The following is a 27,784-nucleotide window of genomic DNA, read 5'->3' on the forward strand; positions in this document are numbered from 1 at the left end:
TCATGCAAAATTGAAATGTCAATAGCAATTGGCGGCCTGGCGACGGCACGTGTACATGGGGCTGGGCGTCTCCCCTCCCCTCCCCGCCCCGCCCGGAGATCGCTATCAGCCAGGGGGGGGATGGGGGGACTGAGCCTGGCTCCCTCAACCTCAGGACACCCACCCCCACCCCTTCAGCCCCACCCCCCCCCCCCACCACCGCCGCCCCATCACGGGACCGGAGAAAGCAGCCATCAGCTGTAATTGTTTGATGAATGGCCTTTTCACTTTGCATTTGGCGAAGGGACTGAGGGATGGGAGCGAGGTTGACAGAGCTGTGCGATACTGTGACACGCAGTCTACGTGCTGAAGTGGTGTATTACCCACCCGCTTGCAATCAGCCGGGGCTGGGGATAGCAAATCGACAGGCGGGTGAAGCTGCAGACAGCGGCGAGTTGCTGTGCTTTCTCTTCAGTTTGGCAGGCGACATGATTCCAAATGGGGCCATTTCACAGGGCAGTTAGAAACCAAGCAAGATGTACGGAGAGGAAACGTTTACAGCACCACGAGTCAATGGGCCGTTGGCACAGTGGTGGAGTCTTTAGTCAGAGGGTGGTGAATCTGTGGTGTTCATTGCAGCAGACCGTTGTGGAGGCCAAGTCATTGGGCCTTTTTCATAATAGGATCATAAGTGAAAGGAGCAGATTTAGGCCATTCGGCCCATCCAGTCTACTCCACCATTCAATCATGGCTGATCTATCTCTCCCTCCTAACCCCATTCTCCTGCCTTCTCCCCATAACCCCCGACACCCGCACTGATCAAGAAGACAGCGAATATATTAAAGGGGGGGATAGAAACATAGAAACATAAGACATACAAAATAGGTGCAGGAGTAGGCCATGCGGCCCTTCGAGCCTGTACGCACCGCCATTCAATGTGATCATGACCTCAAAGCTATGCCCCCCAGGCTTTGACATTGGGGAAATGTTTCTGACTGTCTACCCTATCCATGCCTCTGATAATTTGACATTCTTCCATTGGGTTTACCTCAGCCTCCGCCGGCCGCTCTAGAGAAAACAATGCAAGTTTGGTCAAACTCTCCTTTTAGCTAATCCCCTCTACTCCATGTGGTTCAATGTCAAGTGTTGTTCTCAGTCACTTCTCTGAGAAGCACCATGTGATGTTATCTCTGGTTAACACACAGCCAGGGGTGATGGAGGTGGGTATGACAGTGGTGTTTAAGAGACTTTTAGAAGGGCACATGGATATGCAGGGAATGGAGGTATATGGATCACATGTAGGCATTGGAGATTAGTTCAACTTGGCATCATGTTCAACACAGACATTGTGGGCCGAAGGGCCTGTTGCTGTGCTGTACTGTCCTATGTCGAAGTGGTCTATTCATTGAGGTGAAAGAGAGAAAGAACACAAATGCAAAATTCACAAATCCTGATCAGGGTTCAAAAATACTCTTCCGAATTTTCTTTTTTAATCTGATAAGGAGCCAAGAAAACTGTGATGCCTTTAAATGTGGGCACCTACTCTTTACCTACTCTCTGAACTGCACAACCCACGAGAAGGATGTGGAGAGGGTTGAGAGGTTTACTGGAATGTTGCCTGAATAAGCAGGTGTTGGCTATCAGGAGAGGCTGGACAAACCTGGACTGTTTTCTCAGGAGTGTCAGAGGGTTTAGTTTAGTTTAGAGATACAGCGCGGAAACAGGCCCTTCGGCCCACCGAGTCCGTGCCGACCAGCGATCCCCGCACACTAATACTATCCTACACCCACTAGGGACAATTTTTACATTTACCAAGCCAATTAACCTACATACCTGTACGTCTTTAGAGGAAACTGAAGATCTCGGAGAAAACCCGCCCGCGCAGGTCACGGGGAGAACGTACAAACTCCGTACAGACAGCAGCCGTAGTCAGGATCGAACCTGAGTCTCCGGTGCAGTATTCGCTGTAAGGCAGCAACTCTACCGCTGCGCCACCGTGTCGCCCGAGGCTAAGGGGAGATCGGGCAGAAGTATATAAAACCATGAGAGACATAATGGGGTCGGCAGTCAGATCCTTTTTTCTAGGGTGGTAATGTCAAAGACTAGAGGGCAGAGCTTTAAGGTGAGAGGGGCAAAGTTTAAATGAGGTGTGCGGGGCAGGGTGGCGGGTGCCTGGGATGTGCTGAGGAGGCTGGTGGTGGAGGCAGATACTGTAGTGGCATTTAAAAGGCTGCTAGTCACTTCAGCTTCGTTTATTGTCATGTGTACCGAGCGAGGTACAGTGAAAAGCTTTAGTCGGTTACATGGACATGCAGGGAATGGAGGGATATGGATCACGTGCAGGCAGAGAAGATTCATTTAACGGCAGAATTTTCAGCCTGGACGCTGTGGGCCGAAGGGCTGTCCGGATGCTGTAGAACGTTCTATGTTTTATGACAGGATTAATGTGTTCTGCCTTAGTGTGTTCTCGCAGTTACTTGAAAAATTACAAACTCCAGATTTTTGTAGGTTCCGCATGATGATTTAGCACAAATTCATCAAAATTGTCAGGATTACATTTTAAAATATCAAATTGGACATTTAATGCCAATCAGAGGTGAATTGCTGTCCCAGTCAGTCTGTTCAGCTCCCCCATGGAATAATGCAGTGAGGTCGCCCTCTGCTGGGCTTGGCCACACACTGCGAGTGCCTGCCCAAAAACATGGGAACAGAGAAACATAGACAATAGGTGCAGGAGGAGGCCATTCAGCCCTTCCAGCCTGTACGCACCACCATTCAATACGATCATGGCTGATCATTCTCAATCAGTACCCTGTTCCTGCCTTCTCCCCATATCCCTTGATTCCGTTAGCCCACAGAGCTAAAAAATTGTTTTAGAGATACAGCGCAGAAACAGGCCCTTCAGCCCACCGAGTCAGCACTGACCAGCGATCCCCGCACATTAGCACTATCCTACACCCAATAGGGACAGTTTATACACTTACCAAGCCAATTAACCTACAAACCTGCACGTCTTTGGAGTGTGGGAGGGAACCGAAGATCTCGGAGAAAACCCACGCAGGTCACGGGGAGAACGTACAAACTCCGTAGACAGCACCCGTAGTCGGGATCGAACCCGGGTCTCCGACGCTGCATTCGCTGTAAGGCAGCAACTCTACTGCTGCGCCACCGTGACCGCCGAGAGAAATCTAACTCTCTTGAAAACATCCAGTGAATTGGACTCCACTGCCTTCTGTGGCAGAGAATTCCACAGATTCAATAGACAATAGGTGCAGGAGGAGGCCATTTGGCCCTTCGAGCCAGCACCGCCATTCAATGTGATCATGGCTGATCATTCTCAATCAGTACCCCGTTCCTGCCTTCTCCCCAAACCCCCTGACTCCGCTATCCTTAAGAGCTCTATCCAGCTCTATCACAACTCTCTGGGTGTAAAAGTGGATTAGATTTTATTAGTACATTTTGATAAATGTCAATTCTGTCCATCTGCACACATACAGATGGACAAATGAAAATTCAGAATTTACTGGATGAATTTAAAAGAGAGTTAGATAAAACTGTTGGGGCGAGCAGAATAAAGGGGTACGGGGAGAAGGCAGCCGAGGGTTACGGATTGTGGATGATCAGCCATGATCACAGTGAATGACGGTGCTGGCTCGAAGGGCCAAATGGCCTCCTCCTGCACCTATTGTCTATGTTTCTATGTTTTCAATGTGTGCACTCCAGTAACGACGATAATAGATCTCTAATTTATTTTTTGTGCCTTCTATTCTATTTCACCAGTGTGATGCTAGTGGCAAATAAATAAGATGAATTAAAGCAGGTAGGGACTTATTGATTTATGCACATTTGCCTTTTTATATTTGAGAAGTGATTATATAAGCACTGACATTGATAAATTGTTTGCCCTCTCACCTCTAATTTTGTACAATTCTGAAAATTTAAATCGATAAAAATGAAAATAAATGCTTAAGCAGAGCATCAATTTTATCTGTCGAAATGAGTGTAAAAAACATCAAGTTGTGCCAACCCTTGCATACAAGGATGAGAGAGCTTGCCTTGGGATATTATATGCTCAACCCCAGGATGTCTCAAAGCACTCTACTTTTGATGGAATACCTTGGAAGTATCGTTGTAATATTATACACAACTTGGGCATGGAGCAATGATGCTAATCGGAAGATCTGTTTTTATTTAAGCCATGCTGTGTCGAGACAGTGGGGTAAACTTGTTGCTCTCTCCATCAAAGTACTGACGCATCATTCACTTCCACTTACCGTACGATAGAACTTTATTTATCCCGACTGTCATAAAACTAAAAATACATCAAACATGCTCAAGACAGACACAAAATGCTGGAGTAACTCAGCGGGTAAGGCAGCATCTCTAGAGAATAAGGATGAGTGGGATTTCGGGTCGAGACCTTTCTTCAGACTGTGCTCTCTGGACTAAAGGGGAGTGGTAGTTAGCTTGGAATTGGGTCCTTTGGCAGAGAGAGCAACCTCATGCTGAAAGATGCACGTGGAGTTGAATAGGATCAACTTCCCTTCAAGTTGTGGACTCTATATACTAAAACTCTTGTTTGTTTGTTTGTTCAGCCAAAACGGTACACGATAACACGGCAACTTTAGGCCCACCTTAATCACCGTCGTCCCTTTGGTGCTAGTGGAAGAAATGTCATTGAAATCGGTGTTATATTTTTTAAGTTATTCACATTTTAAAGTTTAAATCTATCTCATAGGGAGGGAGGGGGGAGGAAGGGAGGGGGGAGGAAGGGAGGGGGATGGAGCGGGGGGATGGGGAAGAGCAAGGGGGGAGATAGGGTGGAGATAGAGGGGAGGGGAGAAGGATGGGAGGGGGGAAGGGGGCGAAGGGGGGAAAGGGGGAGTGGAAAGGAGGAGAGGGGAGGGGGAGAAGAGGATGCTGCACCAATGCAGGAGAGGTTTGGGCCCAACGGGTCCACTTGGTCTAGTATCATTGTAAAATTAGGCCCAGGCTTTCTCAGCGAGAGCTTTAAAGTGCCTCTTCCTTCAGACAAGTCAAGAGTGTTTTATTGTCATATGTACCGAAACGGAACAATGAAATTCTTACTTGCAGCAGCACAACAGGTTTGTAAACACGGTACTCAATGGATAATATAAAAAACTTTTTTTTTTTTAAAGAAATGTTTTAAAAACGTAATTTGTACTAAAAGCAAAACAAAGCCCGAAATCTGTGGTGCAATCAAGGCAGTAGGTAGTTTGGAGTTTAGTTGGAGATTGTTTAGTTTAATTGGAGATGTTGAACTGAGGACTACATCGACCACTCTCTCACAGTTAAAAGATCCAAAGACACTGTTTCAAAAGCAGCAGCGATAACCAATATTCATCCCTCACTCTACGTCAGTTGGAAGAACTAGTTAATCACATTCTCATTTGATAATAATTAATGCACAGAGTGGGGTGTTTAAACAGCCAGATCAGACTTTCCATGTCGATGCCATGTGTATCTCCTTAAATGTAAATGCTTCACTGACACCTAGTGAGCACTCATGTAACTACAATGCTGGCACACACCAAGTGGAAATAAGTGCTGGAGTAACTCAGCGGGTCATGCAGCATCTGTGGAGAACATGGATAGGTGGCGTTTCACAGAGTGCTGGAGTAACTCAGTGGGTCAGGCAGCATCTCTGGAGAACGTGGATAGGTGACGTTTCGGGCTGGGACCCTTCTGTTTCTGTGGTGTATGTCACTAACTCCAATTACATTTAGATTAGTTTAGTTTGGTTTAGAGATACAGCGCAGAAACAGGCCCTTCAGCCCACTGAGTGTGTTGTGATCCGAAACGTCAATTTTTAGGGGACTGTTAGCGTCTGCACCTCAGTGCCTCTGGCTGTTTACTGGCATGGGTCCATCAACACCTTGATTTGACCATTCTCGGCTTTGTTTATGGATTCCCTTTAGTCTCCCCCTTCCTTCTGCAACCTTCTCCAGCACAAGAACTCAGAGCTCCTCCAAATGTAGCCTCGTGCACCTCACCTTGAAAGTCATTTACAGCACGAGACCACTTGCACCAACTGCTCGCGTTGAACATGTCTGTGCCAAACATGATGCCAAGATAGACTAATCTCATCTGCCTACACACCCCTTCATATCCATGTCTATCTAAAAGCCTGTTAAATGCCAGTATTGTATCTGCCTCCACCACTACACCTGGTAGCAGGTTCATGTTGGTGGTTCAAGGGCTTAGCAGCTAATCATCGCTCTTTCAGAGCAAAAAGCGTTGGGCTTTAACACATGTTCCATAATAAAGCTATTGACATGTTCCATGAAAAAAGTTTACTAAACTGTGCGTGCGTGTGCGTGTTTGTGGGTGTGCGTGTGTGCGCGTATACGTACGTGCGTGCGCATGTTTGTGGGTGTGCATGCGTGTGCCTATATGTACATGCTTACTCGTGTTTGTGGGTGTGTATGCGTATATGTACGTGCGTGCACGTGTTTGTATGTGCGTGCTCGTGTTTGTGGGTGTGCTTGCGTATACGTATGCGCGTGTTTGTGGGTGTGTGTGCATGTGTGTGCGTATTTGTATGTGCGTGCGCGTGTTTGTGGGTGTGCATGCGTATATGTACGTGCGTGCGCATGTTGTGGGTGTCCGTGCGTGTGTGCGCGTATACGTATGTGCGTGCGCGTGTTTGTGGATGTGTGTGCGTATACGTATGCGCGTGCGCATGTTGTGGGTGTCCGTGCGTGTGTGCGCGTATACGTATGTGCGTGCGCGTGTTTGTGGATGTGTGTGCGTATACGTATGCGCGTGCGCGTGTTTGTGTGCGTGCGTGCGTGTGTGCGTATATGTACGTGCGTGCGCGTGTTGTGGGGGTCCATGCGTATAGGTATGTGCGTGCGTGTGTGCGTGTATACGTATGTGCGTGCGCGTGTTCGTGGGTGTGTGTGGGTATATGTATGTGCGTGCGCGTGTTGTGGGTGTCCGTGCATATACGGATGTGCGTGCGTGTATATGTATGTGCGTGCGCGTGTTTGTGGGTGTGCGTGCATATACGTGTGTGCGCGCGCGTATTTGTGGGTGTGCTTGTGTGTGTGTGTGCCTATGCGCACACATGTTCCTTTACCTGTACACAAAGGCAATTTGACATCATTAAGTTCCAAGGGACAAAACATGATTAACTTCCTGGACATGCAAGGTTGATAGGTTGATTGATAAAGTCAAATTAAAATCAAATCTCTCGAGACACATTTGAAAGCTCCAACTTGCTATATGTTAACAGGGTATGGTGGTAATGTTGCAAGGAAATTGTGCACTTTGGCAGAAACTGGAGAAAAATCAAACATCCTTACCAGACGTCAGACAAATAGCAGCCAGCAGCTTTATTATGCAGCAGCACACCACGATGGAAGGAGAAAGCTTTATCGACAGCCAAGGTGGATACAACTTAGTCTTGACAATCAAAATACATTTCTTTTCCCCACTGATTTTGAATTATCCAGTAATTCAAAGTTATTTACTAAAGTTATAATTTATTGCTTTAAATTTTTTAAATTTGACAATTCAAATCAGCTGACTGAATGGAAGAGCAAGATAAAGTCTAGAAAATATTTAGCACTTACAGCACACGTTACATTTAACACTGCTGATCATATATTTGAATTGCTAACATTATTATTTTAAATATGCAAGTATATCTTTTAAGATCTGCAATAGATTTCTTTTTCCTGGAATGTACCTTGGATCAGGTGCCGACCAAATGTCAACACTGACAAGGCCACATTTCCAATCAGAAGATGGCACATTTTAAAATTTTATAAATAAAGGTTATCTTTTTAAACTCCTCAGCAACCTAGTTCACATTTTTATTGCGGATTACCTCACCGCCTTCTATTTCGATTTGCTCGTACAACCACTTCCGATCACAGCGGCATTCAATGCCGCATTTCTGGGACTTACAGCTTGGGCACGGGTAGAAGCAGCCCAAACAATCCTCGTCCAAACAATCACACCGGTCCTGTTTGCTGACGATGAGGAGTCCTTGACTGTCGTAAACTTTACTTTTTATGGGCATCGTCTGCCTGCAAAAACAAACATCATGTTTAGCTTAGAGATGCAGTGTGGAAGCAGGCTCTTCGGCGCACTGCGTCGGCGCCAACCAGCGATCCCCGTACACGAGCACAATCCTACGTACTATGGACAATTCATATTTGTACCAAGCCAATTAACCTATAAACTTGTACGTCTTCGAGTGTGGGAGGAAATCAAAGATCTTGGAGAAATCCCATGCAGGTCACGGGGAGAACGTACAAACTCGGTACAGACAGCACCCGTAGTCAGGATGGAACCCGGGTCACTGGTGCTGCAAGGCAGCAACTCTACCACTGCACCACAGTGTCTGAACATCCATGTACACATCAGCATAGTGAGAAATAAAGAGCGACAAGGAATTGCAGATGCTGGAATCTGAAAGCAAAACATAAAGTGCTGGAAGAATTCAATGGGCCAGGTAGTATTTGTGGCGGGAAAAGTATCGGTTCAGGCCAGGTACGGTGTGGAAACAGGTAAAGCATCCCACCTTGGGCACCAGTCCAATCAAAGTCTGGCCCTGCCCCAAGCCTCAATTTCATTTGACCACACAAACTGTAGTTCAATGAAGCAAATGAGCATGTCGCTCATTCCCAAAACTACTCGGAAGTACTGGCAATCTACGGCCTCTACTCTAAGCAGACTGCAACAAAATGAACAACTTCCCCAAGGATGAACATAAAACGCAGGAGTATTGCCACATTCAAGTCTAGTCTGCCATTCCACGGGATGTTGGCTGTTCTCAGCACTTTCCTGCCTAATCCTCACAACTCTCAGTTCCTCCACATCCAAACATGTGCTTAATTTGGCTTAGGAGATGAGTCTGAAGAAGGGTCTCAACCTGAAATGTCACCCATTCTTTCTCTCCAGAGAAGCTGCCTGTCCCGCTGAGTTACTCCAGCGTTTTGTGTCTATCTTCCTGCAGAGATGCTGCCTGTCCCGCTGAGTTACTCCAGCGTATTGTGTCTGCCTTAGGAAATACTCAGTCATTCAACAACTCCAGCTCTGGTTTGGAACATTTTGGCACAAAAAATTCTCAGCCCTCTGAGGAAAGAAATTCTTCCTCATCTCAGTTACTGACCATCCTTTTACTGAGACCACTCTCTAATTCTAGATTCCCCACAATCATCTGTCCTGTTAAGTTCCCACAGAAGCTTTTATGTTTCATTAAGACCTCTCATTCTATTAAAGCCCAGGGAATTTTGGACCAGTCAACCAAAGTTTTCTTCACAAAAATTCCAGAAATCGTCAAATTGGTACTGCTCTTGCCAAAAGAACTAAATTTGGCTCCAAGATCCCCTATGGACAACTGAATACAAATGGCGTGACTGGCTTCATTGCATGAGGATGGCACCAAGAGAAAACCCACACGGTCACGGGGAGAACGTACAAACTCCGTACAGACTGCACCCTTAGTCAGAATCAAACTCGGGTTTCTGGCGCTTTAAGGCAGCAACTCTACCGCTGCGTCAGTGCTGCCCTGTCAATCCCTCTCAGAATCTTATTTTTTCTCAGTCCATTTTTTAATAAATAAGTATAGGGGCATTCCACTTTTCGTTATAGGACAGCCTCATCTTAGAAACCTATCCACTGAACACACCTTGCACATACGATAAGGTAGGTATATATCTTTGACTAGAGATATAAACTAGATTAGTGAACAACACTCTCTGGCTTAGTTGTTATCACTGGGTCAAAATGAAGTGAACATTGTGCCACTTAGGAGGGAATCTTGAGATGGCCCCGTGCAACTGTCCCTTGCCCTTCCAAAGGTTGGTATCACAGATAGGAAGTACACTAAAGAAGTTATGGGCAACTACTATCTCCAGTGGAAAGATGATGAATTTGAGACAGGCCTAATGAGCCCGTACCAGTGTGCACAATTCTGTCACTCCAATTACCCAGATTTACCCCAATGTCTCTTGGCACAAAGATCCATCAGGTCTCCCTTCAACTCAGTCTCCACAACCTTTCTGATCGCAGATTCCCGACCACAGTCACGGTGTGAAAGAAAGATATCCTCGTGTATCCCGAATCCTCTACAAATCATCTTAGTTCTTATTCTCCCCTCAGCCATTGGTAACATGTTGTTTTAATTCACTATCACGATGCTGGATCACCTCCATCAAAATAACTTCTTGGCCTTAAGCTCCCAGTGCCTCCACTCTGTCTGTACACCTGCAGTGCTTCAACTTTTCTGCACCCTCTCTCTGCCTTCGCCCACCTAAACCTGCAGTGCCCTGCGCTGCAGAATCTAGGCAGTATTCAGCAGAGCAAATGAAACTCACACCCTACCCTGGAAGGGAAAAGGTTCTGCGGACAATGCCTACATTGTTCTGCACAACAATTGACCCTACAAGCACAAGATGCACTTTTTCTGCAGCTATGTTTCTTTCTTTCATGTCTTCGTCATATCCTGACTGAACCTCAAGCAGATCTTTGCTTTTGCATCTGCAGCTGGATATCAAGATGGCATTGTGGTGTTGCATAAAATGAATTTTAAACCTATTGATTATATCTCATTGCTAGCCACACAGTGCAGTGATTAACATGTGACTCCATGACTCATCTACCTCAACTCGGCTTTCTGGTCTTTTCACTGTATCCCTTGTTTCCAAAGATATATTGATCTCAATCTTGAATACATTTCTCAACTAAGCCTCCAGTGGCCTTAAGGGAATATATTCCAAAGCTACTCAACTCTTTGAAAGATGAAATTTCTCATCTCAATCCCCAGAAGTCAAGCCTTTACCTGAAACTCGATTTCCTAGACAGAGGTAGCAGCTTCTACCTCATGTCCTGAAAGGATGTTACATATTTTAAATAAGATTATCTCATTCTTCTGAAGAAAAATTCTCTTTGAATAATTTAAATGTTGGAACACATTAGGCTAACTTTATTGCTTTGACATACTGTTTCCTTCTCTATGTAAATGTTCTAGATCTTAATGCTTAATTATTTTGATTTCCCCACACACAAGTCCACTTTCCAAACATCCCACTCCTGTAGTTATTATTCATGACTGACCTTGAGCAGAATTCTTCTTCAACTACTGACTTTCATAGATTATTTTTAGGCGGAGAATGTTCCTTTAATGATGTAAAAGCATAGTAACCTTGATCTTCCTACTTTTCTAGTTTACACCTAGATAATTAACAATGGTCAGTTATGCATTTTACCGAGCCCACTGAGTCCAGGCCAGCCATCGAGCGCCCATTCACACTAGTACTATATTATCCCACTTTCTCATCCACTCCCCTCACACTAGGGGCATTTTACAAAGGCCAATTAACTTACAAACCCTTTTGACTTGCCCCTCTTCCATCATCTGATATATCTTGAAGGACCAAGAAGAAACTAGATAATATGAAAAAAGCCTAAACTGAGCAGGAGTGAGAAAGAGTTGCAAGAGTTAGATTGGTTACCATTTTGAAGAAATAATGCGCGACTGACTTTTCTTGCCATTGGTGCTCACAGCTTAAAATAAAGAAAGTAAAGCCACTGCATCTTTATTTTTTCTTTAAGTAAGATTTTTAGTTTAGTTGGCCACGGAAACTATGGTGACTGGTACAGGAATAATTTTGGTTAAAAATTCATTAAATATGAATTATCCCCAGCTAAGTCATTTTGCGTACAGTTTGAATCATCTGGTTTTGAAAAGTAAAGTGCAGCCAACAAGATCAGGTATTTCACTAACTTGGTCGACCCAAAGCTGGATCTATAAATTACTAAATTTCAGGACAAGGGTTCGCACTATTTTTTGCCAAGTCAAGTCAAGTCAAGTCAAATTTATTTGTCACATACACATACTCGATGTGCAGTGAAATGAAAGTGGCAATGCCTGCGGGTTGTGCACAAAAAGAATTACAGTTACAGCATATAAATAAAGTTAATAAGTTACTAAACATAGCACAAAAAGTGTCGACAAAAATTTAGTCTCTGGGGTTATCAAAGTTGACAGTCCTGATGGCCTGTGGGAAGAAGCTCCGTCTCATCCTCTCCGTTTTCACAGCGTGACAACGGAGGCGTTTGCCTGACCGTAGCATCTGGAACAGTCCGTTACTGGGGTGGCAGGGGTCCCTCATGATCTTGCTTGCTCTGGATCTGCACCTCCTGATGTATAGGTCCTGCAGGGGGACGAGTGTAGTTCCCATGGTGCGTTCTGCCGAACGCACTACTCTCTGCAGGGCCATCCTGTCCTGGGCAGAGCTGTTCCCAAACCAGACTGTAATGTTGCCGGCAGGATGCTCTCTACAGCCCCAGAGTAGAAGCAATGAAGGATCTTCAGCGACACTCTGAATTTCCTCAGTTGTCTAAGGTGGTAAAGGCGCTGCTTAGCCTTACCCACCAGTGCGGCAATGTGCGTTGCCCACGTCAGATCCTCTGCGATGCGGACTCCCAAGTATTTGAAACTGCTCACCCTATCCACAATAGACCCATTTATCTCCAGTGGCGTGTACGTCCTTGGATGTTTAGCCCTTCTGAAGTCCACAATCAGCTCCTTTGTTTTAGTGACATTCAAGAGGAGGCTATTGTCCTGACACCAGAGTGCCAGATCAGCCACCTCCTCCCGGTAGGCCTTCTCATTATTGTTGGAGATCCGGCCCACCACCACAGTGTCATCAGCAAACTTGATGATGGAGTTTGAGCTGAACCTGGCCCTACAGTCATGTGTGTACAGGGAGTACAGTAGGGGGCTAAGGACGCAGCCCTGGGGGGATCCTATGTTCAGGGTGAGGGAGCTAGATGTGTGTTCCCCCATCCTGACCACAGCAGATGTTTTATTAATAACTTTCCCAAATTAAAAGCTGCCACCTTAACAACCATTAATTTACATCCAAATCCATAGTTTTCTTTCGTCACAAGCAGGTCTAGACCAGGTCCATTGTACTCATTTACCTTTGTTTCTCAGTGTGTTAAATAAAATGCACACACACCACAAGTATGTTACCTGTCTGCATTTGACTGACTCGGCTGCTTTGTTTGAAGCTTCCGTTTCTCTCTTCGACTGGTTTCTGGAGCGAACTCTGTTATCTGACGGCCTGGATTAGCAAACTGTAACGACCTAAGGGCTTTTGTGGTTCGTGCCTGAAGGAATTAAAAAGAGTCAAAGTTAAGCTGCATTTGAGTGTGATTGTGTGTAATTGTGAGGAAGATGCAATAAGGCTGCAGGGTGACTTGGACAGGTTGTGTGAGTGGGCGGATACATGGCAGATGCAGTTTAATGTAGATAAGTGTGAGGTTATTCACTTTGGAAGTAAGAATAGAAAGGCAGATTATTATCTGAATGGTGTCAAGTTAGGAGGAGGGGGAGTTCAACGAGATCTGGGTGTCCTAATGCATCAGTCAATGAAAGGAAGCATGCAGGTACAGCAGGCAGTGAAGAAAGCCAATGGAATGTTGGCCTTCATAACAAGAGGAGTTGAGTATAGGAGCAAAGAGGTCCTTCTACAGTTGTACCGGGCCCTGGTGAGACCGCACCTGGAGTACTGTGTGCAGTTTTGGTCTCCAAATTTGAGGAAGGATATTCTTGCTATGGAGGGCGTGCAGCGTAGGTTCACTAGGTTAATTCCCGGAATGGCGGGACTGTCGTATGTTGAAAGGCTGGAGCGATTGGGCTTGTATACACTGGAATTTAGAAGGATGAGGGGGGATCTTATTGAAACATATAAGATAATTAGGGGATTGGACACATTAGAGGCAGGAAACATGTTCCCAATGTTGGGGGAGTCCAGAACAAGGGGCCACAGTTTAAGAATAAGGGGTAGGCCATTTAGAACGGAGATGAGGAAGAACTTTTTCAGTCAGAGAGTGGTGAAGGTGTGGAATTCTCTGCCTCAGAAGGCAGTGGAGGCCAGTTCGTTGGATGCTTTCAAGAGAGAGCTGGATAGAGCTCTTAAGGATAGCGGAGTGAGGGCGTATGGGGAGAAGGCACGGACAGGGTACTGATTGAGAGTGATCAGCCATGATCGCATTGAATGGCGGTGCTGGCTCGAAGGGCTGAATAGCCTACTCCTGCACCTATTGTCTATTGTCTATTGTCTATAATTCTGTTTGCCCCTTTACAGGAAAGATGTGGAAGGTTTGCCGAGCGTACAGAAGAGGTTTACCAGAGTGCTGAAGACAGACCCCAAAAGCTGGAGTAACACAGCTGGTCAAGCAGCATCTCTAGAGAAAAGGAAAAGGTGACATTTCAGGTCGAGACTTTTCTTCAGACTGCCTAGAGTGGCTACAAGAAGAGGTTGGACAAGCTTGGATTATTTTCTCTGAAACACCAGAGACTGAGGGGGAGACCTGACGGAAGTATATAAAATGATGAGAGGCACAGGTAGGGTAGCCTGTCAGAACCTCTATTCCACGGGGAAATGTCAAAGATCAGAAGGCATATCTTAAGGTGGGAGAGGAGTGTTTAAAGGAGATGTCCTTCATATTTGTACACAGCTGGCAGTGAGTGCCTGTAACAATGGTGGTGGAAGCAGATATCAACATGCCATTTAAGAGGCTATTAGATAGGCATGTGAATATGAAGGGAAATGGATTACATGCATGCAAGAGGTTAGAGCCATAGAGCTGTACAGTGCGGAAGCATGGTCCACGCTGAGCAAGTTGACACAACGGGCTAGTGCCATTCGCCTGCATTTGTCCCAAGACCCTGTAAACCCGTCCCATCTATATAACCGTCTTTTGAAAGTTATGATTGTCTCAGCTTCTATTGGTTCCTCTGGCAGCTCGTTTCAGATATGGACTACTGAGTGAAAACGTTGCCTCTGTGGTTCCTCCTCAATCTCTCCTCCATCACCTTAAGCCTATGCCCTCTAGTTTTTGAATACTTTTCCTGAGAAAATAGGTATCAGGAGTCAAGAGTGCAACGAGACCTGAGCGTGGCTGTACATCAGTCAATGAAAGTAAGCATGCAGATACAGCAGGCAGTGAAGAAAGCTAATGGTATGTTGGCCTTCAGTATAACAGAGCTTTATTTGTCATTCGGTACCGAGGTACCGAACGAAACTACATAGCAGTCATAAAAAAAAGAACACAAGACACATAACCCCAACACAAACGTCCATCACAGTGACTCCAAACACCCCCTCAATGTGATGGAGGCAACAAAACTTCCACTCTCTTCCCCACGCCCACGGACAGACAGCTCGTCCCCGACCAACCCGCACAGTCCCCGCAAGGGGATGGAAGTCCCCGCGGCCGAATCGCACCGGGCGCTGAAACGTCTCGCGGCCGAGCCGGGCGATGAAAGGCCCCGCGACCAAGCCTTGCGCAGCTAAGTCCCGTGGCCGAGCCGCACCGGGCGATGTTAAGTCCCGCGGCCGAGCCGCACCAGCGATGAAAAGTCCCGCGGCCGAGCTGCACCGGGCGATGTAAAGTCCCGCGGCCGAGCCGCACCGGGCAATGTTAGGCCCCGCAGCCGAGCTGCACCGGGCACTGTTAAGTCCAGCGGCCGAGCCGCACCAGCGATGTAAAGTCCCGCGGCCAAGCCGCACCGGGCGATGAAAAGTCCCGCGGCCGAGCCGCACCGGGCACTGTTAAGTCCAGCGGCCAAGCCGCACCGGGCGATGTAAAGTCCCGCGGCCGAGCCGCACCGGGCGATGTAAAGTCCAGCGGCCGAGCAGCACCGGGCGATGTTAGGCCCCGCAGCCGAGCCGCACCCCGCGCCGTGAGGAAGAGAAAAGTTTCCCCCACCCCCCCCACCACCCCCCCACCCACACCACCACCCCCCCCACCCACACCACCACCCCCCCACCCACACCACCACCCCCCACACATACACAACCAAAAAAAAATACAAAAACCATCCCAACACCGATACACAACAAAAAAAAAGGAAAAAAGACGAACAGACTGCTAGCGAGCCGCAGCCGTTAGGCGCCGCCACATTGCGAGACGATTTGAGTTTAGGAGCAAGGAGGTCCTACTGCAGTTGTGCAAGGCCCTGGTGAGACCACACCTGGAGTATTATGTGCAATTTTGGTCTCCTAATTTGAGGAAAGGCATTAGTGTTATTGAGGGAGTGCAGCTTAGGTTCACCAGGTTAATTCCTGGGATGGCGGGACTGACATACGACTGGGCTTATATTAAATGGAATTTAGGAGGATGAGAGGGGATCTTATAGAGACATATTAAATTCTTAAGGAATTGGACAGGCTAGATGCAGGAAAAATGTTCCCAATGTTGGGGGAGTCCAGAACTAGGGGGTCATAGTTTAAGAATAAGGGGCAGGCCATTTAGGACTGAGATGAGGAAAAACTTTTTAACCGAGAGTTGTGAATCTGTGGAATTCTCTGCCACAGAAGTTAGTGGATGCCAAATCACTGGATGATTTCAAGAGAGAGTTAGATTTAAGCTCTTGGTGCTAAAGGAATCAAGGGATATGGGGACAAAGCAGGAACTGGGTACTGATTTTTGATGATCAGCCATGATCATATTGAATGGCATGAAGGCCGAATGGCCTACTCCTGCACCTATTTTTCTATGTTTCTAAGTGTTTCATTGTCATATGTACTGGCAATGGAACAACGACATTCTTATTTGCCAGCTTAATAGGCCCATAAATGGAATAACACACAAAGATTTATACTATAATCAATACAATAAATTATTAATCAGTAATATCAGACCGTAAAAGACTAAGCATCCCATGACCTTGTACACCTCAATAAAGTCACCGCTTAAAATAAAAAAAGTGCCAGCCTAATATGGGGCTGCCTAATACAACCTATATGGGGTGGCACAGTGGCGCATTGGTAGAGTTGCTGCTTTACAGCGCCAGAGACCCGGGTTCGATCCTGACTACGGGTGCTATCTGTTGAGTTTGTACGTTCTGCCTGTGACTGCGTGGGTTTTCTCCGGGTGCTCCGGTTTCCTCCTACTTTCCAAAGACGTACAGGTGTGTAGGCTAATTGGCTTTGGTAAAATTGTAAATTGTCCCTAGTGTGTAGATAATGCTAGTGTACGGAGATCTCTGGTCAGCGTGGACATTGTGGGCCGATAGCCTGTTTCTACATTGTATTTCTAGAGTTTAAACTCTAATTTAATTTAATATAATGTGACAGTGGGGCAAAGGGCTTGTTCCTGTGTTATGCTGTCTGTTATATTCTATTTTGATTATTCATTCAAAGACAGCTTGCATCCAACCCAAGCTTGTATCAGAATAAGAGTGAGTTGTATAAATGCTGGAAATTCCTTTCTGTCCTCCACTATTTATGAAGATATTGCCAAGACTTGAGTGCCTGAACTGTAGGGAGAAGTTGAGCAGGCTAGGATTCTGTTCCTTGGAGCGCAGGAGGATGAGGGGTGATCTTATAGAGGTGTGCAAAATCATGTGAGGAATAGATCAGGTCTCTTGCCAAAAGTAGGGGAATCACGAATCAGAAGACATAGGTTATGGTGATGGGGAAATAACTTAATTGGAACCCAAGGGGTAACCTTTTTACACAAAGGGTGGTGGATGTCTGGAACGAGCAGACAGAGGATGAAGGTACTATTGCAACGTTCAGGAAACATTTGGACAGGTACATGGACAGTATAGGTTCAGAGGGATATGGACTAAATGCTAGTGTACTAGTGTTAGGACTAGTGTAGATGGGATATGTTGGTCGGTGTGGGCAAGTTGGACCGAATACCTGTTTCAATGCTGTATGACTCTCTGACATCAATTATTACCTTAAAGAGCAGCATAGGTCATCATTACACAACTCCTGGATAAATTTTGTTTAGTTTAGTTTAGAGATACAGCGCGGAAACATGCTCTTTCGGCCCACCGGGTCCGCGCCGACCAGTGATCCCCGCACATTAACACTATCCTACACCCACCAGAGACAATTTTTACATTTACCAAGCCAATTAACCTACAAACCTGTACGTCTTTGGAGTGTGGGAGGAAACCGAAGATCTCGGAGAAAACCCACACGGGTCACGGGGAGAACGTATAAACTCCGTACAGACGGCACCCGTGGTCGGGATCGAACCTGGGTCTCCGGCGCTGCATTCGCTGTAAGGCAGCAACTCTACCGCTGCGCCACCGTGACGCTCTGTCAAGTATTGATAAAAGATAAAGTACCGGGGTAACTCAACAGGTCAGGACCCTGACCAGTTGAGTTAATCCACCACTTAGTGTTTTGCTCAAAATTCCAGCATCTGCATCTCCTCGAGTATCTACGAATAAATGATGTCCGGTCTTCTCTTCTTCTGCCTTAATGAAACTTCAAAAGCAATTTTGTCATGTTGAAGCAGTAACTATTTAATCAGCTGGGTGGCGTGCATGATTTCCGTACATCAGTTCACTTTTTCCAAAAATACCAGGAAATATTCTCAAACTCAATCTGCAAACTCAGAAGTTGAAATCCATTGGGAAAACCACCACTGGGCATGGCACAAAGGTCCAAAGCCAACCTGAGAGGACCATTGGCTGCAAACTGCTCGTGCTTTGCTCTCGAGGACACAGGTTCTGCAACTACCAATCTTAGATTTAGGTCCTCCATCAAATTAACGACAAGTACACAGGTGTGTGGTAGACAAAATGTGTAGGAAGGATCTGCAGAGGCTGGTTTAAACCGAAGATAGACACAAAGTGCAGGAGTAACAGCGGGACAGGCAGCATCTCTGGATAGCAGGAATGGGTGACGTTTTGGGTCGAGACCCTTCTTCAGACGCTGTTTAGACTCTTCAGATTTTCTTCAGAGAGCTCCTTCAGATGTGTAGGAGAACCTGGCTGGGATTGAAGGGAATGTGAGGAGAATTAAGCAAAATGGGATCCGTGTAGGACTGGCACAATGGTTGCTTGGTCAACATGAACGTTGGGCCAAAGGGCCTGTTTCTGTGCTGTATGAATCAACGATCGACGGATCATATGTATTAAGACTCTGAAAGGAGATTGTACCATCAAAAAAGTTCCAACAAATCACAGCATGTCCTCTGAATTCATAAATGAGCATCCTGCTATTCCAAGTTATGCATTTCAGAGACAGAAGATACGGAGAGTATTTTGTTGAACAGTCCAATTAACCCACAGAAGGATGTTTTATGATATTCCTAGTATGTGACATCAATCTTCAGATTAGTTTCAAATTCACGGTCTGCTTACCACCAATTGCTGTATAGTTGGGCAGTTTTAGAGGCAATGGATGATTTCAATAATTTAAATAGTTGAACAATTTTTAAAGACAATTCCAGGCACACTTTCAAAGGTTAAACAGGAATCGTTCTCCAATTTTGTCCTATTTTTTTAAAAACAGCCAAGAAGAGGAGCCATCACCACAACGTTGCAATCATTATTACCAAGTATCCCACTCAGGATTCCTGTGCTACATTACAATCATGCTTTTAATCAGATGAAATGCACTTTTTCTCTCAATGTAAATTTAACTGTCATTCAACCCACAATGTTTATAACCAGATTCATGTCTGGAGGTAAATTCTGCTTTTTCTCCAGTTTCAATATTAAAAAACTCTACAAATTTGCACTGTGGGTCTTTAGGTTAATTTAGAGATACAGTGTGGAAACAGGCCCTTCGACCCACCGAGTCCGTGCTAACCAGCATACACTAACACTATCCTACATACTAGGGACAATTTACAATTTTACCGAGAGTGGGAGGAAACCACACGGTCACAGGGAAGAACGTACAAACTCCGTACAGACAGCACCCATGGTCAGTATCAAAGCCAGGCCTCTGGTGCTGTCAGGTAGCAACTCTACGGCTGCACCACTATGCCGCCCACTTGCTCCAAAAACCTTTTCCTTCAATAAATCTCTCAGCGTGCAATTACAATTGTCAATGTTGGAAATAATCTCATCTATCTCGCTTTCATGCAGAGCCCTGGGGAGCATCGCAGAGCAGAGGGATCTGGGAGTGCAAATACATAGTTCCTTGAAAGAGGAGTCACAGGTAGATAGGGTCATCAAGAAGGCTTTTGGTACATTGGCCTTCATCAGCAGGGTATTGAGTGTAGAACTTGGTCTACAAAAAAAAGCATTGCCCACAAGCTGAAATTGAATACTACCGATCTTCCCTTCTTCATCAGTCATATATGGCTGCAATATTTCCAATTTCGTTTAGTTTAGAGATACAGCACAGAAACAGGCCCTTCGGCCCACCTAGTCTACACTGACCAACGATCCCTGCACATGAACACTATCCTACACTCTCATGGGACAATTTACACTTATACCAAGCCATTTAGCCTACAGCTCTGTAGGTCTTTCGAGCGTTAGAGGAAACCGAAGATCTCTGAGAAAACCCACGCGGTCACGAGGAGATCGTACAAACTCCGTAGACAGCACCCGTAGACAGAATCGAACCCAGTTCTCTGGCACTGCAAGCGCTGTAAGGCAGCAACTCTACCTCTGCGCCACTGTGCCGCCCCTGAATTGTCTGAATCCATTTGTTCCGTCTGCTTTGGTTTCCATGTCCATCACCAAATCACTGCATTTATTTATGTGAGCAGTCATCTAAAGCTGAGGTGAGCAGGAATTTCTTCTCACGGGGTAGGAAATGTATGTTGAAGTTGAAATGTAGTTGATTGTCATGTGTGCCACGGTTGAGTGAAAAGCTTTTGTTCGAGACATCCGCAGTGAGACTCCTCCTCACTCACCACATTCAAAACATCACTGAAGTCTCACCTGTTCAGTACTTCCTTCAACCACTGAAGGTCACCTCACCTTCTGTCTCCTTTCTCTGTTCATTTACTTATTTATCTATTTATTCACTTCCCTATGTTCTTTAAATCCCTGTAAAGCGTTTTTGAGTGTATGAAAAGCGCTATATAAATTTAATGCATTATTATTATTATTATTATTATAAAGGGAGTAACATTTATTGCAAGATAAAGTCCAGAAAAGTAGCATAGTTAAAATAAGAAAAACTGCTGATGGAGTAGAGGTTTAAAAGAGTGGAGTGATTGTAATGTGTGATTGTAGATCCACTTCTGGGACCAGCACACAGAAAGTTGCCTGGCTTGGGCACCATCTTGGGTGAGTTGTGAAGACCAAGATCACAAGAGTTACTTAGAGAGATGAATAATTTGTTGAAAGATTGAGAATTGAGGGCCATGAGAACTGCTGTATCAGCCATGATCACATTGAATGGCGGTGCTGGCTCGAAGGGCCGAATGGCCTCCTCCTGCACCTATTGTCTATATGGGGAGATGAGACAGAACCAGATTGAACAGTGGGGCAGGTTTAAAAGGCCTGGTGTCAACTTTTACCCTTATTTTTTCATGTGTTCTTCTTAGAACATAGAACATGAAAAAATACAGCACAGGAAGAGGCCCTCAGACCACAATGTCTGTGCTCAACATGATACCAAGACAAACTAATCTCAACTGCCTGTATGTGATCCACAATGTTTTAATCTCCAGTGAAATGCAGACCATTTCGAACTGCAGATATCCTCGTCCTTGACAAACAGCCAACCTGGAAAAGTCTGACAAACGTCTATCATCTCACCACTCAATCTCCTCTGCTCCCAAGGAGCATTTGCAGAGCCCATCCAGGCTCTCAGGGTCTCATCCCAGAATGATCATCCTTTTGACTCCACAATTTTTAGTTTCGTTTTAGAGATATAGCACGGAAACAGGCCCTTCGGCCCACCAAGTCCGCACCTATCAGCGATTCCCGCACATTAACACTATCCTACACACACTAGGGACAATTTACATTTATACCAAGCCAATTTACCTACAGACCTGTGTAGGAAGGAACTGCAGATGCTGGTTTAAACCAAAGATAGACAAAAAGCTGGAGTAACTCAGCGGGGCAGCATTTCTGGAGAGAAGGAATGGGTGACGTTTCAGATCGAGATCCTTCTTCAGACTAGTTAGGGATAAGTGAAACGAGAGATATAGACGAGGATGTCGAGAGATAAATAACAATGTGCAGTTTTGGTGTCCAAATTTGAGGAAGGATATTCTTGCTATTGAGGGCGTGCAGCGTAGGTTTACTAGGTTAATTCCCGGAATGGCGGGACTGTCATATGTTGAAAGACTGGAGCGACTAGGCTTGTATAAACTGGAATTTAGAAGGATGAGAGGGGATCTTATCGAAACGTATAAGATTATTAAGGGGTTGGACACATTAGAGGCAGGAAACATGTTCCCAATGTTGGGGCAATCCAGAACCAGGGGCCACAGTTTGAGAATAAGGGGTAGGCCATTTAGAACAGAGATGAGGAAAAACTTTTTCAGTCAGAGAGTTGTGAATCTATGGAATTCTCTGCCTCAGAGGGCAGTGGAGGCCAATTCTCTGAATACATTCAAGAGAGAGCTAGATAGAGCTCTTAAGGATAGCGGAGTCAGGGGGTATGGGAAGAAAGCGGGAACGGAGTACTGATTGAGAATGATCAGCCATGATCACATTGAATGGCGGTGCTGGCTCGAAGGGCCGAATGGCCTCCTCCTGCACCTATTGTCTATTGTCTATTGTAATGAATGAAAGATATGCAAAAGAGTAACGATGATAAAGGAAACTGGCCATTGTTAGCTGTTTGTTGGCCGAAAACGAGAAGCTGGTGTGACTTGGGTGAGAGAGGGATAGAGAGAGAGGGAATGCCAGGGTTACTTGAAGTTGGAAAAATCAATATTCATACCACTGGGCTGTAAGCTGCCAGAGCATAATATGAGATGCAGTTCCTCCAATTTGCGTTTAGCCTCAACCTGACAATGGAGGAGACTGAGGACAGAAAAGTCAGGGTGCGAACAGAGTGACCTGGACAGGTTTGGGGGCATGGTTAAGGTCAGTGTGGGGCAGGGTCAGCATGGTGGTGGGGCAGGGTCAGCATGGGGGTGGGGCCCAGCATGGGGGGGGGAGGTTAATATCCCAGTGCCATGCGGGGCCAGCATTAGAGGGCGGGGTCAACATTGGAGGGGGGGGGTCAGCATTAGGGAATGGGGCCAGCATATGGGGGGGGGGCGGAGTCAATAGACAATAGACAATAGACAATAGGTGCAGGAGTAGGCCATTCAGCCCTTCGAGCCAGCACCGCCATTCAATGCGATCATGGCTGATCACTCTCAATCAGTACCCCGTTCCTGCCTTCTCCCCATACCCCCTCACTCCGCTATCCTTAAGAGCTCTATCCAGCTCTCTCTTGGAAGCATCCAACGAACTGGCCTCCACTGCCTTCTGAGGCAGAGAATTCCACACCTTCACCACTCTCTGACTGAAAACGTTCTTCCTCATCTCCGTTCTAAATGGCCTACCCCTTATTCTTAAACTGTGGCCCCTTGTTCTGGACTCCCCCAACATTGGGAACATGTTTCCTGCCTCTAATGTGCCCAATCCCCTAATTATCTTATATGTTTCAATAAGCGTGGGTTTTCTCCGAGATCTTCGGTTTCCTCCCACACTCCAAAGACGTACAGGTATGTAGGTTAATTGACTGGGTAAATGTAAAAATTGTCCCTAGTGGGTGTAGGATAGTGTTAATGTACGGGGATCACTGGGCGGCACGGACTTGGAGGGCCGAAAAGGCCTGTTTCCGGCTGTATATATATGATATGATATGATATGATAATTGCTCCAGCCTTTCAACATACGACAGTCCCGCCATTCCGGGAATTAACCTAGTGAACCTACGCTGCACGCCCTCAATAGCAAGAATATCCTTCCTCAAATTTGGAGACCAAAACTGCACACAGTACTCCAGGTGCGGTCTCACTAGGGCCCTGTACAACTGCAGAAGGACCTCTTTGCTCCTATACTGAACTCCTCTTGTTATGAAGGCCAACATTCCATTGGCTTTCTTCACTGCCTGCTGTACCTGCATGCTTCCTTTCAGTGACTGATGCACTAGGACACCCAGATCTCGTTGAACATCCCCTCTTCCTAACTTGACACCATTCAGATAATAATCTGCCTTTCTATTCTTACTTCCAAAGTGAATAACCTCACACTTATCTACATTAAACTGCATCTGCCATGTATCCGCCCACTCACACAACCTGTCCAAGTCACCTTGCAGCCTTATTGCATCTTCCACACAATTCACACTACCCCCCAGCTTAGTATCATCTGCAAATTTGCTAATGGTACTTTTAATCCCTTAATCTAAGTCATTAATGTATATCGTAAATAGCTGGGGTCCCAGCACCGAACCTTGCGGTACCCCACTGGTCACTGCCTGCCATTCCGAAAGGGACCCATTTATCCCCACTCTTTGCTTTCTGTCTGTCAACCAATTTTCTATCCATGTCAGTACCCTACCCCCAATACCATGTGCTCTAATTTTGCCCACTAATCTCCTATGTGGGACCTTGTCGAAGGCTTTCTGATAGTCGAGGTACACCACATTCACTGACTCTCCCCTGTTAATTTTCCTAGTTACATCCTCAAAAAATTCCAGTAGATTTGTCAAGCATGATTTCCCCTTCGTAAATCCATGCTGACTCGGAATGATCCTGTTACTGCTATCCAAATGCTCAGCAATTTCGTCTTTTATAATTGACTCCAGCATCTTCCCCACCACTGATGTCAGACTAACTGGTCTATAATTACCCGTTTTCTCTCTCCCTCCTTTCTTAAAAAGTGGGATAACATTTGCTATCCTCCAATCCACAGGAACTGATCCTGAATCTATAGAACATTGAAAAATGATCTCCAATGCTTCCACTATTTCTAGAGCCACCTCCTTAAGTACCCTGGGATGCAGACCATCAGGCCCTGGGGATTTATCAGCCTTCAGTCCCATCAGTCTACCCAAAACCATTTCCTGCCTAATGTGGATTTCCTTCAGTTCCTCCATCACCCTAGGTTCTCCGGCCCCTAGAACATTTGGGAGATTGTGTGTATCTTCCTCAGTAAAGACAGATCCAAAGTAGCGGTTTAACTCGTCTGCCATTTCTTTGTTCCCCATAATAAATTCCCCTGCTTCTGTCTTCAAGGGACCCACATTTGCCTTGACTATTTTTTTCCTCTTCACGTACCTAAAAATACTTTTGCTATCCTCCTTTATATTATTGGCTAGTTTACCCTCGTACCTCATCTTTTCTCCCCGTATTGCCTTTTTAGTTAACTTTTGTTGCTCTTTAAAAGAGTCCCAATCCTCTGTCTTCCCACTTCTCTTTGCTATGTTATACTTCCTCTCCTTAATTTTTATGCTGTCCTTGACTTCCCTTGTCAGCCACAGGTGTCTCTTACTCCCCTTAGAGTCTTTCCGCCTCTTTGGGATAAATTGATCCTGCAACCTCTGCATTAGTCAGCATGGGGGGGAGTAGCATTGGGGGGCGTGTCCAGCATTGGGGTGGAGTCAACAGTGCTGATGGGGCGGGGTCAGCATTGGGGGATGGGGGTCAGCATTGGGGGATGGGGGTCAGCATTGGGGGGGGCGGCAGAGTCAGTATTGGGGTATGGGGTCAGCATTTGGGGGCGGGACCAACATTGGGGAGGGCGGAGTCAGTATTGGGGGCGGGACCAGCATTTGGGGGTGGAGTCAGTATGGGGGGGGGTCAGCATTTGGGGGCGGGACCAGCATTGGCGGGCATGTCCAGGATTGGGGGTGGAGTCAACACTGATGATAGGGCGGGGTCAGCATTGGGGGGGCGGAGTCAGTGTTGGGGGCGGGACGAGCACTTGGGGGCGGGGCCAGTACCCAGTGATTGGCGGCCGTCAGCTGGCGAGCGGCACCGCCTCCTCCTGCGCGCCCCGATTCCCTCTTCCTCTGCCTCTCACCCTACTCTCTCCCACCGCCGCCACGTACTGCGCACTCCGGCCGCGTTGGGCGCTGTGGTGGCGGGAGCCGCGGCCGTGACCGTTGCCGGCACTGCCACAGCACAGGCCTTCCGCGTCAACGAGCCGCTCACCTGCTTCCGCGGCCTCTGGTCCCCCTTCAGTCTCCGCATCGTGGCGACGCGAGGCGACGCGAGGCGAGGCGGCCGCGGGCGACCGTTGGGCGACGCCGCGCTCGAGCGCTCCAACCGAGGGGGGGCGGGACCTGCGCCCGGTGGCGCCGCCAACGCCCGCCAAACCCACCAATGGCCGTGAAGCAGAGCAGGACAGCTGGCAACTCCCATTGGCCACGCGAGCCGCCAATCAAGGCACCCTCCAATCGGCGCGGAGGGCGGCGGCTCCCGTGGCTGATTGACCGTCGGGCTGACCAATCGCACGTGACAGGAGGGCGGGTCAATGCCGCTGATTGGTTGATGATGCTGACGAAGGCGGGATGAGCGCCTGACTGGCGGTGCGATGGACCAATGGCATTACAGACCAAGGAGGGCTTCCCTCCAATAGGGTGGAAGGGGCGACTGTTGCTGGGCCGATGTCACCGAGGCCCAGTCTTGTCATCAGTGACAGGAGCAGGATGAGGCCAATCGGCCCATCGAGTCTACTCCGCCATTTTGAACCAGTATCTGCAGTTCCTTCTTACACATTGTAACATGGCTGATCTATGTTTCCCTCTCAACCCCATAACCCCTGACACCCGTTACTAATCCAGAATCCGCCAATCTCTGCTTTCAACATATCCATTAACTTGGCCTCCACAGACGTCTGTAGTATAGACAATAGGTGCAGGAGGAGGCCATTCGGCCCTTCGAGCCAGCACCGCCATTCAATGTGATCATGGCTGATCATTCTCAATCAGTACCCCGTTCCTGCCTTCTCCCCATACCCCCTGACTCCGCTATCTTTAAGAGCTCTATCTAGCTCTCTCTTGAATGCATTCAGAGAATTGGCCTCCACTGCTTCTGTGGCAGAGAATTCCACAGATTTACCACTCTCTGACTGAAAAAGTTTTTCCCCATCTCCATTCTAAATGGCCTACCCCTTATTCTTGAACTGGCCCCTTGTTCTGGACTCCCCCAACATGTTTCCTGCCTCTAATGTGTCCAACCCCTTAATAATCTTATACGTTTCGATAAGATCCCCTCTCATCCTTCTAGAGATACAGACAGTACGGAAACTGGCCTTTCGGTCCGCCGAGTCCGTGCCGTGCCGTGCCGACTAGCGATCCCTGTACGGCTGGCACTATTCTCCACATAAGGGACGATTTACAAATTTTTACCAAAGCCAAATTAACCGACAAACCTGCACATCTTTGGAGTGTGGGAGGAAACCTGAACACCTGGTGAAAACCCACGCGGTCACGGGGAGAATGTATCGTCTCTGTACAAACAGCACTCATGGTCAGGATTGAACCCGGGTCTCTGGCGCTTAGGGTTGCCAACTGTCCCGTATTAGCCGGGACATTCCGTATTTTGGGCTAAATTGGTTTGTCACATACGGGACCGCCCTTGTCCCATATTAGGCCCGGGGGGGGGGGGAGGGTGCTGTAGGCCCGAACAGTGTAGTAGGAAAAAAACTGCAGATGCTGGTTAAAATCTGTGCCTACCTTCCAGTCAGTGTAGGTGCGGAGGCCCGGGCGCCGCCTAACAGAGGTTGCGTAGCAACCCGCCTCCCTGCCCGGGCGGCCACCATTGTTGGAGCGGGAGCAGGTGGCCGCTGGCTGGGTGTGGTCACGTGGGGCGCAGGGCGGTGATGTCACCTTGTCCCGTATTTGGGAGTGAGATAGTTGGCCCTACTGGCGCTGTAAGGCAGCAACTCCACCGCCACGCCTCTGTGCTGTGAAAAACAATGGACAACCCGGCGTGGCGGGACCGCCGAGAGGGAGAGGGGGAAGAACAAAGGGAACCGGTGTGGGGGAGGGGGAGATTTGTAAGTTTGTAAGCGCCCATTGTGGGCCACTATTTGCATACCTTGGCAAGGGATGCAAACAAAGAAGTATTCAACAGCTTTACA

General features: G+C 47.0%; 1 protein-coding gene across 1 annotated transcript; it reads right to left on the reverse strand.

Annotated features, from left to right (window-relative positions):
• Positions 1-7,313: 7,313 nt before the first annotated feature.
• LOC144602184 (ARL14 effector protein-like) lies at positions 7,314-26,061 on the reverse strand. The gene is made up of 3 exons (XM_078414920.1): positions 25,852-26,061; positions 12,995-13,131; positions 7,314-8,036 (listed from the first exon to the last, which is right to left on the reverse strand). Exons 1-3 carry the CDS (start codon positions 26,059-26,061, stop codon positions 7,808-7,810), a joined length of 576 nt encoding a protein of 191 aa, XP_078271046.1. The 3' UTR covers positions 7,314-7,807.
• Positions 26,062-27,784: the final 1,723 nt, after the last annotated feature.

The sequence above is a fragment of the Rhinoraja longicauda genome, chromosome 18, assembly GCF_053455715.1.
Source record: "Rhinoraja longicauda isolate Sanriku21f chromosome 18, sRhiLon1.1, whole genome shotgun sequence".
NCBI classification, from domain to species: Eukaryota; Metazoa; Chordata; class Chondrichthyes; order Rajiformes; family Arhynchobatidae; genus Rhinoraja; species Rhinoraja longicauda.